The sequence below is a fragment of the Eschrichtius robustus genome, chromosome 8, assembly GCF_028021215.1.
Source record: "Eschrichtius robustus isolate mEscRob2 chromosome 8, mEscRob2.pri, whole genome shotgun sequence".
NCBI classification, from domain to species: domain Eukaryota; kingdom Metazoa; phylum Chordata; class Mammalia; order Artiodactyla; family Eschrichtiidae; genus Eschrichtius; species Eschrichtius robustus.
The window spans coordinates 114302573-114315160 of NC_090831.1; the positions used below are offsets into that span (position 1 = coordinate 114302573).

General features: G+C 41.6%; 1 protein-coding gene across 2 annotated transcripts in view; it reads right to left on the minus strand.

The window, feature by feature from the left end:
* DGKI (diacylglycerol kinase iota) overlaps nt 1–12588 on the minus strand; it is a 447792-nt gene that overhangs the window by 230199 nt on the left and 205005 nt on the right. For both annotated transcript variants that reach the window (XM_068550116.1, XM_068550115.1), the window contains exon 6: nt 10703–10768. In XM_068550116.1, the coding sequence (XP_068406217.1) occupies nt 10703–10768 (66 nt within the window). The remainder of the gene's footprint in view (nt 1–10702; nt 10769–12588) is intronic.

Genomic DNA, 12588 nt, shown 5'->3' on the forward strand with positions numbered 1-12588 from the left:
TGTCCTAGAATACCAGGGAAGTTCCTTACATGAACATATTTACCTAATGACACAACCAGCAACAATTATAATAATGGCCTTCCATGAAAATTAATGTCCATCTCTGACTGCCCCGTAATTGAAAACCTTCCCAATAAAAAGTATAATTTTAACGCTGATAGTATTCAGCAAGAAGGTTGTTTTTTGGAAAATTTGTTTTTAACAAAAAACTATTTTTTTTAAAGTTGATGTTACCACAGTTACCAGCTACAAATCATTACAGATATTCAGAGAAGCCATATAATCTATAATCTTGCTGACAGTATGACATTCCAGGAAATAACTGGCTGTACTCTCCACTGTTAACTAACTGAGGAAAATGTGCTTTCACCGGTAAAACTAATTACACTTTCTTTTTCTTCAAACTTAGACTCTTTTGCTATAACAGCCCCCAGACAACTGAGAAAGAGACTTACAAAATTTGCCGAAATTACTCTGATTGTGTCCCTCCTGGCTTCATGAATTTATGTCAAAGGAATATCACCAGATAATGCATGCCTTAGAGAAAGAAAAGATTCTGCTACCTAGAAATAGTTTTGACTTCACTTGGGATTTTAATAGTCAACTGATGGGTTTTCCAGCTGTCCCTAATATAGCAACTCTAGCAGGCCTATTTCTGTGAGATTTTAATTTCTGCTTCTTCTATCACAGCAATTCTGGCATCCCTACTTCACGTAACATGAACTGGTTTTTTGGTGTTTTTTTGTTTGTTTGTTCAAGTTTCAAATGCCATCCTAGTGTTAGATCTACTCTTCCTGGTAGTATCTCAGATGACCTAATAATCTTTTCACACCAATATACCCAGCCAGGAACGTGCAGAGGCCACTGAGAGAGAAAAAGGACTGCATCTCGAAAGATCTAGCTGTATGACCTAACCAATATGTACCAGCAGGAATGGGAAAGTGTGTATGGGACTGGGTCCTGAGACTGCAGGACAAAGGGGGCAGGACTTAAAGCTGGATAAAAGAGGGTTTCTCAATGTCGGAGCACTCATCTACAACAGAGAATTTAACACATTATCAGGAACCCCAGAAGATGGTGCTAACACTAGGACAAACACTAATACTAGAATGGCGTTTGAAAACTTGAACAAAAAAACAGACCGTGTTAAGTGAAGTAGCAATGCCAGGATTGCTGTGATAGAGGAAGAAACAATCAAAATCTCACAGAAATAGGCAAGTTAGAGTTGCCATGGCATGCCAGGGACAGCTGGAAAACCCATCAGTTGACTCTGTCCTGCAAGAGGGCCTAAAGGATATTCCACTTACCAAAACAATAAGAAATGTGCTGGCGAGAAGGGTGTCATCATCGTTGAGAAACTCTCCTCTCCTCTGTAGGTTAGGCCTGATGGTAGGAAATCCTACAGAGTGAGCACTCTTGATACCAATTAGGATTACAAAGTTCCGAAATAATAAGGAACATGTGGCAGCACTTAACCATTAAAGCAAGGTGGATGCAATTACTGCAAGACTGAAGTTCCCGCCATGGCGGCTTGACCAAATGGTTAATACAGCACGACCTCCCAGAGGCAAGATAGATCAGCAGATAAAAGACGTATTAATCGATATAATAAAAAGAAATCAAGAATGGAGGATCAAGAAATATGAGGGCAAATGCTCCCATAAAGGGTCATGATATTTTGCCCCATTTCTGGACTAAAGGAAGTTTTCAAAGATAGAACCCAAAGGGCAAGTTCCCAGGAGAATCCTGCAACATCACAGCAAGAGTCTACGGCAATATTTCCCCAGACTCTGTCTAAAAGGATCTACTTGGTCCATTTACTTGGGTAGTTGTGCAGTGGGGAGAAAGAAATGTTCAAATATTTTAAAGACTGTTGGACAAGAGTGCAGGTCAACATGTATACCCAAGCACCAGAGTCTGAAACAGCATCATGGTCCCCTACAAGAGTAGGGATGTATGAGGTCCAGTTTAAAAAAAGGAGTCCTGGACCAGGGATGGTTTATAGAGAGTCTACTGTCTCCACAAACCCAGCAGGGTCATTTCCCCTGGTCCCTAATTTTATAATTGGAGTGAACATGCTGGGAGTTTGGCAGAACTCCAATACTGGTTTCTTGGCCTGTTGCGTAAGTGCTGGCATAGTAAGAAAGCCCGAGTGAAACACTCAACCACCCTCCCAGTCATATCTAAATCAAAACCAATGTCACATTCTCAGAAGTAATAGGTATTAAATGATTAATTTTGTATGTTATGATAATGTTATTGTGTTTATTTTTAAAAATTATTATCTCTTTATGTGCCACCCTTAAAGACTAAAGGAGGCAGTGGTGGTGTTCCCCAAAATATCCGCATTTAATTCACCAGCTGGGCTCCTACAAAACCAGATATTATAGTGGAGAATAATGCTGGACTACCACAAATGCAACCCAGTATACTCTAATTGTAGCTACTGTGTCAAATTTGGGATCTTTTGGCCTTGAGTATATTACCTATGGTCGTCGATTTAGCAAATGAATTATTTTCCTTCCCTCTCTGAAAGGAGAATCAAAAACCATGTGCATTCACTTGTTAGGGTTAACACTGTACTTTTACAGCCTTGTGCCAGGGCTTTCAACCTCTTCTGAATCTTATCCAAATATAGTGCAAAGTAACCTGAACCATATGAACATTCTGAAGAATACCACTTGGTCCACCATATCAAAGGTATCATATTAAGGTGGATGAGCAAGAAGTGGCAAGTATATTGGAGGTTTTGGTGAGACAGAAGGTGGGGAGATAAGCCCTATGAAGAATCAGAGGTCCCACACATCAATGAAGCTTCTAGGGTTTAGTGAGCCAGGGTGTGCTAGAATATCCTGCCCAATCTAAAGGACAAATTATTGCATTTCACAATTTTAACCACTAAGAATGAAGCACGGTACTCTGTAGGTCTCTTTGAATTCTGAGGCAATATATTCCACACTTAGGAATACTGCCTCAATCAGTTTATTGGATGATATTAAATGCTGCCAGCTTAGAGTAGAACACAGAACATGAAACAACTCTGCAGTGGGTCCAGTCTGCAGTGAAAGTAGGCCCTGTCACTTGCAGCAGGCCCCATGCTATTAGAGGCATTGGGTAGGAGAAAAGGTGTGCTACAGAGTTTATGACAAGCACCAATAGGAGAATTACAACATAGACTCTAGGATTCTGAAATGAGGTCATGCCATCTGTAGGAGAGATTTGTATATCTTTCAGAAAACAGCACCTGGTATGTTACTATGTTATGGTGGAGGAATACCTGAATCACCAGGTAGTCATGAGCTGGGTTCTGTCAGATCACTAAGTCATAAGGTTGTGTGGGCCCAGCTGCAATTCATTGTTACATTTAAATGGGAACATATGGGATCTGGCACCAGCAGTACCAAAGAACACAAGTAAGACACATGAGTAGGTAGCTCAGACTCCCCATATTATCCACTATTATAATACTAGGCCTCTCATTCAACTCACACCTATGGAAATATGGGGATCCCTTATGACCATCTGAAAGAGAAGGAAAAAGCTGTGATAGGTTCATGGATGGGTCAACTTGGCACATGAGTCCAAGCCAAAAGTAGACTACTACTTCACTAAAGCCTACTCAGGAGTTGTCCTGAGGGACAGAAGTGAGAAGAAATCTTCCCAAGGGACATAACTTCAGGGGGAGCAGCTGGTCCCCCACTTTCTGGGAAAAGATAAGTAGCCTGATATAAGAATATATAATGACTTACAGGTAGTGTTGAATGACTTGGCTAGTTGATCAGGGGCCTGGAAGGAAAGAGGAGATCAGGGAAAGAGGCACATGGATGAACATAAAGTGAAGATCACTGTACTGCACATTAATGCCCACCAGAGAGCATTCATGGTATAAGAACTAAAAACTTAGATATAACAACTCAGACTCCACACGTTGTCGTGAGCTATCCATAGCACTATGGGCTCAGAAGTGGAGTAGCCGTGATGGCAGGGATGAATGCTACAGCTGCGTCCAGCAGCATGGGCTTCCGCTACCACCACTGCTACTATCACTGCTGACTGTCTAGCCTGCCAGCAAAAGATACCAAAGCTGAACACTCAATATAGCACCAACCCTGAAAGGGAACCACCAGATGCTTGGTGGCAAATTGATTACACTAAACTCCTTCCACTCTGGAAGTGGGAGCAAGTCACCTTGACCGGAATCAACACATACTGTAGGTATGGGTTTACCTTTTCCTTCTGCAGGGCCTCAGTCAGCGCTACTATGCAAGGGCTTACAGAGTGTTTGACCCACCAACACGGGATCTTATACAACACTTTCAGACCAAAGAATACATTTTTGTATTCTTGAAATGGAGGTTCAGGAGTGGGCATATGGCCATGAGATACATAAGTCCTACCACATCCCACACCACCAAGAAGCTACAGGCCTGACAGAGAGATGGAAAGGTCTTTTTGAAGATGTGACATGGGCTTCAGCTTTGAGAGGGTATCCTATGAGCACCATCCTCTAGTCTCAGTATATTGACCAAACTCATGATCATTTAATGGTGCTGTGTTTCCATGGTAAAATACATGGGTGCAGAGACCAAGGAGTGAGAGGAGGAGGAGCCCTGCCTACTATCACTCCCACTGGCCCACTTGAGGAATTTGTGCTTCCTTTCTCCACAACTCTGGGCTCTGAGAGTCTGAATACCAGATGGGGAATATCTCCACCATGGATAACAGGAGGACCTTAAACCTTAAACTACCACTGCACCAAGTTACTGTGGCATCTTTGTGTCAAGAGACTAGCAGGCACAGGAAGGGGTCACCATCTTGATCCTGATCATTAGGTGGGGGATAGTTATTTGACAATGGAGGCAGTAAGAAAATATCTGGCACCCAGATTAGCCACTGGGGCATCCTTTCTAATTCTTTGAAAACTTTTGATGGTCAATAGACAAGTGCAACAGCCAAGACCAGGGGATCAGACGGCGTAGGGTAAGGGTCTTGGTCACTCCACCAAGTAGGTCACTGCTAGAGACTGAATGCTTGTGTCCCCTCAAAATTCATATGTTGAAACCTAATCCCCAATGCGTTGGTATGTGGAGGTGGGGTCTTTAGAGGGTGATTAGGTCATGAGAGTGGAGCCCTCATGATGGGATTAGTGTCCTTATAAAATAGACTTTTATAGCTCCCTTGTCCCTTTTACCATGTGAGAACTCAGCGAGAAGATGGTCATCTATGAATAAGAAGTAAGCTCTCACCAGAAACCGAATCTGCCAGCATCTCGACTTTGGACTCCTAGCCTCCAGACTGAGAAATAAGATTCTGTTGTTTTTAGGCTACCCAATCTAGGGTATTCTGTTCCAACAGCCCAAACACATGATCACCTGGACAAGAGGAGTTAATTGAGCGTGAGGTGACTACAGAAAGAGTGGTTGAGGAAGGAGATGTGAACATCAGTTGCAGAGTTAAGACCAGCTGCCAGAGAGAGGGCTGTAGTGTATCCCACTAACCTTCCTCTTAAATGTTTCCCCAGGAAGTAAGACCAACCAGAATCCCGGAGGAACTTTTCCAAACATGTATTTTATGAAGCAAGTGACTCTGAGAAGCACAAGGGACGGACTGTAGTAGATGTTGATATTCCACCCGGAAAACTCTGCTGTGGGCCTGAGGCACTCAGCTCATTCTCCCAGTTGATAGGAGTGTTGGAGGCTGATAGCTTTCCAAGGAGTCACCTTTCCATCCTTAAGCATTGCCCTAAGCCTAAAAGAGTCACCTTGGCCAAGGACAGCCCACATCTAATGACTGGTCAAGGCAGGGCAACTCTGAGGGGCTATTCCAGATCCTTATGGGATTGGCTGAGGCCTTTGTTGGAGCTGCACTGCAGTTCAACTCCTCCTTCTGCACAATCCTCGTGCCTTCACTTGCGAAGCCTTTTCTGAAGAAAGAGCATTAGTGACCAGAGTGACTAGAGCATCACATTAGCTGTAACTACTAGGACGCTGGCCATGCCAAAGACTAGGGAAGCAGTGGCAGTAGCAAAGCGTCTCTACAGGTGAGAACTGAGTGACTTAACCACCTGGAGACCACAGCAAGGAACACTCTGCTTCCGAGCCCTCAGCCCCTATCCCCTCTTTTTTTAAACCACTTTGAAGTATGAATGACATACAAAAAAAGCTGTACATATTTAATGTGTACAACTTGATGAGTTTGGAAACAAGTATACACCTGTGAAACCATCATCACAATCTATTCCGTAAACATATCCATCACCTTCAAAAGTTTCCTCCTGCCCTCCTTGGTTACTATTATCTTTTGTGATAAGAACACTTAATATAATATCTACCCTCTTAGAAAAATTTCAAGTATTCAATATAGTATTGTTAACCACAAGCAGTATGCTGTACACTAGATCTCAAAGACTCATTCATCTTGCATAACTGAAACTTTGTACCCTTTGTACCCTTTGTACCTCTCCATTTCCCCTTCCCCAGGTGAATCGGGAAGACATTATGCTCAGTAAAATAAGCCAGACACAGGAAGACAAATACTACCTCATGTATGATACCGTTTATATGAGGAATCTAACAGAGTCAAATGCATAGAAGCAGGGAATAGAATGGTAGCTGCACTTATCTCCTTCCTTGATACTCAGCCAAGGACAGAACGAAAAGCCACACTTCCAGCAGCTATGTGGGCACAGGCTCCACGGAGAGGCTAGATTTCTTTGGACTTGTTGTATTACCCACTTTACATCCTCAACAATCCTCCTGAGGCTAATGGCATCTCGACAAACACACAGACAGGCGAATAACCAAACCTGCCTAACTAGTGAATGGAGCCTCACCCTTGAACTTCCTTTCCTTGTTCCTAACTCTGCAGGGCCTCTTGACAGCTGACCTCCAGGGCTCACACATTTTTAAACCAGTAAAGAATGGTGCTTCTTTAACAGAAGGAAACATCCCCCAAAGCTCCAGATCAGTACTTTCCATTATTTTTAGACTCTCTAATCCCTTTCTCTATTCATCCATATCTCATCCACACCCCCATGGAATGTCTTAAATCATTTTTGTCATTTTTGCAATACAAAAATGCCATTAAGGATTCTTCCTTTAGATGGGTATATTTCAATTATTGCACAAGTTCATTTTAAATTCATTTTTAACAATATTCATTACAATAAAGAGTAGTTTTGACATTTTCCCACTTAATTAGTGCTACCTGCAATTTAATTTACTTTAATTATATATGAAAGTACATATAATTTATAGACGAATAATGCATAATTATGTGGCATGTTTGGTTAGGAAATTGGAAGACATCAGAAATGTAGACCAAAGTTAAACTATGTGTTGTTGTGTTAAAAACTGCTTTCATGATTTGATGTTTGAAATTTAAAATTTTTAAGTTTTAAAAAATTAGCTCATTTATTTTATAACTTTTATATATGTTTCCTAATGAAGAAATAAAAGATAAAATTTCAAGTTGCAATTGACAAGCATATTTCCACAATTGCCATACTGCTGGGTTTGGATGGTTCCTTTAAAAATGAAAGGTCAAATTAGCTATAATCATGACTATCTTTTTTCTTTGCATATTGATTTTTTTAAGTACTACTAGGGATAACTCAGTGTTGAATAAATCTCGATTGAATGAATGCAATGTGTAGATGTGGTGAAGATCAGTAAAGAGGTACGTTTGCAGAATAAATATGCAGCTTGTTTTTAACCATTGGCCAAGTATAGATTTACACTAAATATGGGCTGGATCAATCCCATTGTCCCTCTGGATCCACTCTCCATCTTTCTCTACCCTGTGTCCTGTTGTAAAACGTTAACTTTTATGGATTGCCTCAACAATGTCCCTTGTGCTCTGGTTTCTACTGGGTTTGGCCACTGGAGACTGAAGGTGAGTGAAGTTGGGATATTTATTCCCCCAGCTGGTAGATCACCTCAGGCTGGCTAAGTCTCATGACTTAATCTTATGACCGCTTTAGACTTGGCTTGACCACAGATCCCTGCTGTTACTAGCCTCGAGTTTTTCACTATCCCTTGTAGTTTCTTTTCTGCTCACACATTTTAAATATTCTCTTTATTAAACACTTATCAAATTACATAATTTGAATGTGACAGCTCTTTTCTGCCTGGACCTTAACTCTTTCATAATGTAGGACTATGAACGAAAACAATGTAAAACTACGTGATGGTCATAAACATGGCAGCCTGGTAGTCAGTGAATGTTAAAGCAACTGAGCGATTGAATCACGAGCTGTCTCATCTGATATTCATTATATGACACACACACTCAGCCAAATGCATATTCAAGGCTTGAGAGAAAATTAGTCTCTAATTGGTCTCAAATATTTACTGTTGATTCTAAAAAGTAGAAAGTGAAACCACAAATACCCTTAACCATAAACACTCACTAATAACCACAAAAGTTTTCAAACCACTGGTTTAAACATTTTTTTGCTAAGTATTTTTTACCCCATCCCAATGGATAAATTATGGAATAACGTGTATAGAAGTCTGTGTGTGTGTGTGTGTGTGTGTGTGTGTGTGTGTATGGGGAATGGTTTAGAAATCTCTGGATATGTAAGAATGTACAACCAACAGTACTGATGAAAACTATGCATAGCACCAAAGTCTGAAATGAATCTTCAATCCCTTAATCTGCAAATGGAAAGAGAGTCACTCACTAGTCTTCCTCTAATCCAGGGGAGAAGCCAGGCTCCAAAGAAGGGTTATTTATTATCCAGCAAGGAGACACAGGTTTAAGACCATCACATGCCACAATTGCTTGAGTCTCTGAGAATCCATAAGCAGCTGGATTATAAACACAGGACATGAATATAACAATACAATATTATGGGAACTCTATGTGAAGAGCTGGGCTCACAGATTTCCCTGTGGAGAGCTGTGACAAGCAGCGAGCTGTGAGTGCTCTGAGACGCCTGCCTGGGGACACTGGGCAGGAAGAGAGACATGGTCGCAGCAACTCAGAGTACAGGGTGTCCAGCTCTTCCCCTTCGGTTGACCACGCCAACAGAAGACAAGCCAGAAAAGGGAGTGAAATACGACGCTAGGGAATACTTGTCGCAAGATATATAATGCTTATTGATTTTCTTTTAATAAAATTCCTCCAAATCTATTATGGCTTGAAAGTTGCTGAGGCGGTGCCAGCGACTAGGCTGTCCAGTGAAGGTATTTTCTCCAAAGCGAAGAACCTGTTCATCCAGATCCTTCCTACTGTCCACATCTCTGACCTCAAAATTAGCCATGCCTACCTGTCTCTTCTCTCTTACGCATACACATGCACACATTCTTATGGGAAAGTTGTAGACAGTCTACAATCCACGAAGTAAGAGAAAATCCATAAGCCCTAGGGCAACAGCAGACAGGGAAGGAGTAGACGGAGCCAGTGAAGGAAGGTCATGTGAGGGTAGAGGGCTGACCTCCTTTTTCCCAGCCGTGTAAAATGGCTGGTAAGCAACTTTCAACTCCTCCTCTCTCCCTCCCTCCTCCTCTTCTTTTTACCTCCTCCCCCTTTTAACCTATTTTGCCTGTCCTCTTTCCAGGCTAGAAAGGAACCAGCTGAGAGTCACTGTGTTGAACTGGAGGAGATAATACCAGTTATAATGGAGGCCCATACCCTTGAGACTAAAGTGTGCCACCTTCCAAAGAAGAGCTTGGTAACCAATGGCTACAGCATATTTCCCTTTCAGGCACTGGGAAAACAGCAACATTAATCAAACTTTTTCCACGTCTCGCTCGCCCTCAACACTAGTCAGGCAGCCAAAACTTCCTTGCCTCCCTCTATTGTCAAAAATGCCACACTGGTGAGCTCACCCCAGTGCTTGACCCAAAGAGTCACATGAATAAATAAACAAATTAGAAATGAATTGATGAGGAATATACTCTCCCAAATTATCTTGCTCTCTACCAAATCAAAACTTTCCTTTATTGAGACCAGCCTACACCTATGTAATTTTTTTAAAAAAATCTTTGTAGTAGGATTCACCACCAGTTTAACTTTCTCTGAGGATCCTTTCATTCCTAAAGTAGATCTTTGTACATTGAAAAAGCCATAATCCAAATCTGTTAGGGTCAATAACATGGAATCTACAGAGCATGCAGCTGTCAGATCCCCACCTCACTCTTCCAAGTGGCCCTGCACCCTGAGGGGCCTGTAGCCAGTCATACTTAGAGAGTAGACATAAATCACCACCTATGAGAAGGGCATCTCTTTCCAGGAACTGGATAATATCCCAAGAGAGCAACACATTTCCTGCTTCCATGTTGTCCTTCTACCCAGTTCTGCTCAACCATAACATATCAACACGAGTAGTATCGCTCATCAACCTACTGACTTTCTGTTGGTGTTCAAAGAAGTACGATGGGCCAGCCATCCTCAGGAGGGAGTTTTAACAAAATAGGAAGTATCCTTTTTTTTAAACTATCCACAATGAAATTCACTGTAAAAGTCCATCCATCTCTCTTAAAACGTGCGAATTCCTTGTATGGAGACCACTGCTTCTTGAGTGAGTTCTAGAACAAATAAAACACCTCTTAAGGGAAGGGGACCTAGAGAAGGGAGGCCTTTGGGAAAGGAAGGGACGTCCTGAGCCCTGGATCCGGGTGACTGGACTCATCTACCTTGGGTGCTTGCCAAGGCCTGAGAAGCCTCCTGCGATGACCGTGGGGTGCAGGCCCCTTACCTTACCACACTGCTTACATTTTCCCTCCTGCCGACGCCTGTGTACCCAGTGATGACGCACAAAATTCTGTGGGAAAACAAAAGTAAATAAACATGTTTCAATTCGCAAACTCCAATGTTAGGTTTTTTTTTTACTGTTTTAAGAATAAAGATTTCCGCCAACAATCATCTAAGCCCATCTAAGCACAAAAACAAATATGTGTATGTGTGATTTGTTTAACAATAAACATGAACCCACTGGGGAAAATGAAGCCAAGTCTCCATCCTCAGTGACCTTTCGTATCTGTAGAAAGCATTAATCATGCCCTCCCTCTGCGGCTTCCTGGTAACAAATGGCCATAATGAATTCCCGTTACTCTGCTTTCCGTCTAGTAAAACATTGTGCAGATTTGTGACCTTGGGCTGGGGCGGGGGGGAGAGTGGGTAACTGAGGCAGGTAAAAGAAATATCCTTAAAGAAATGAGAAGGTGAAGGAGAGAAGGACAAAGACATCCAATTTTTTTAAACAAATATGTATTTAATGCTTTATAAATGCCAGGCAGGCACTGTACTAAACATTTGAGTCAGAAAGAACTTAAAGAAATTAAATTCTCAGAAAGAAATAGATCTCCTGATTTGGGACTTACATGGTGACAGTTTTTCACTAGCAAAAGTGAAGGAAGAGAAAAGCTGAAGGAAATTGATGACAAAGACAAGAGATGTGGGCATATCGCGAAATTCTGCAATGAGGTTGTATTTAAACTGTCCTTGGATAACCTGAATGAGATCAGCTTCCAAGGTCTATTCTTGGCTTGAGCTGTAGGAAACATGGAAGGTCCTTTTCCTCCCAAATAGAAGCACCCGTCACCCCAGGTGTTGGGATACTTTACAAGAGAGAAGGTGGTCTTCAGGCCTAATGGTACAGGTAAACCCTAATAACTTCCATACAACTCATCTCTCTTAGGCCAATACACCTAAAATATTTGCTAATGTTTTTCTCCTGCCCTTTTCTGAGAAAACATACTTTACCTGAAATTAACATGCGTAGTGTCAGGCCACAATCCATACTTTCCCTTTAAAATAGGCCCTTTACCATATATTCAGTCTTTCAACAAATACTTACCAAATGCCTACTATCCAGGCATTGTTCTAAGTACAGAGGGACACAGGAAACAGATCAGTGTCGAGAAAAAAAAATGTTATATCAAGGCATGAAATTCAGAGTGACAAAGATACCTCTAACAAGCATTAGCATTATCAATTCCAAAGTGCCACCTCTATTTCTCTTCCTAACGTCAAACCAAGTTAAATTAAAACTAAACAAAGATCCTGGAGGAATAATGGTCTTTTAACTATAACAAGATATAAAAAAACATAATGGTCCCACTAATTAGTCTAGTTTTTATCTGGCTTTTCGCACTGTGGCAGTTTAATGAAACAAGGACACAATTCTTACATTGTTCTCAGAAAGAAGCTAATAATAATAGTTAACATTTCTTGACTACTAACACTGTCAGGCACTTTTTTAAATGCCTTACATGTAATAATAATTTTAATTTTCATGAGAATTTTCATGAGTATAGGTGCTGTTTAGTTGATAAGAACTAGTAAAACTCCGAGTTGGTAAAATATTGAAATATTTCTATATTGGTTGATAAATTGCAGTTTAGTGCCCCTACCATCCCCCGGCTCCTCCCTGGATGCCATACCCCCCCCCCCCCCGCCGCCCCCCAACACTGGAGCCCACTCCTACCTCCTCATTATTAAGCAACTAGAATGTTAATTTTGGGCATAACAGGTCTCCAAGATTCTGGAGCTCTCTTCTGAAAATAAATCATGTTACTTGGGCGATGCCATTGGGTTCTCCCACAGACTCAGAAGACCGGGCTGTGCCCCACTGATGGCAGT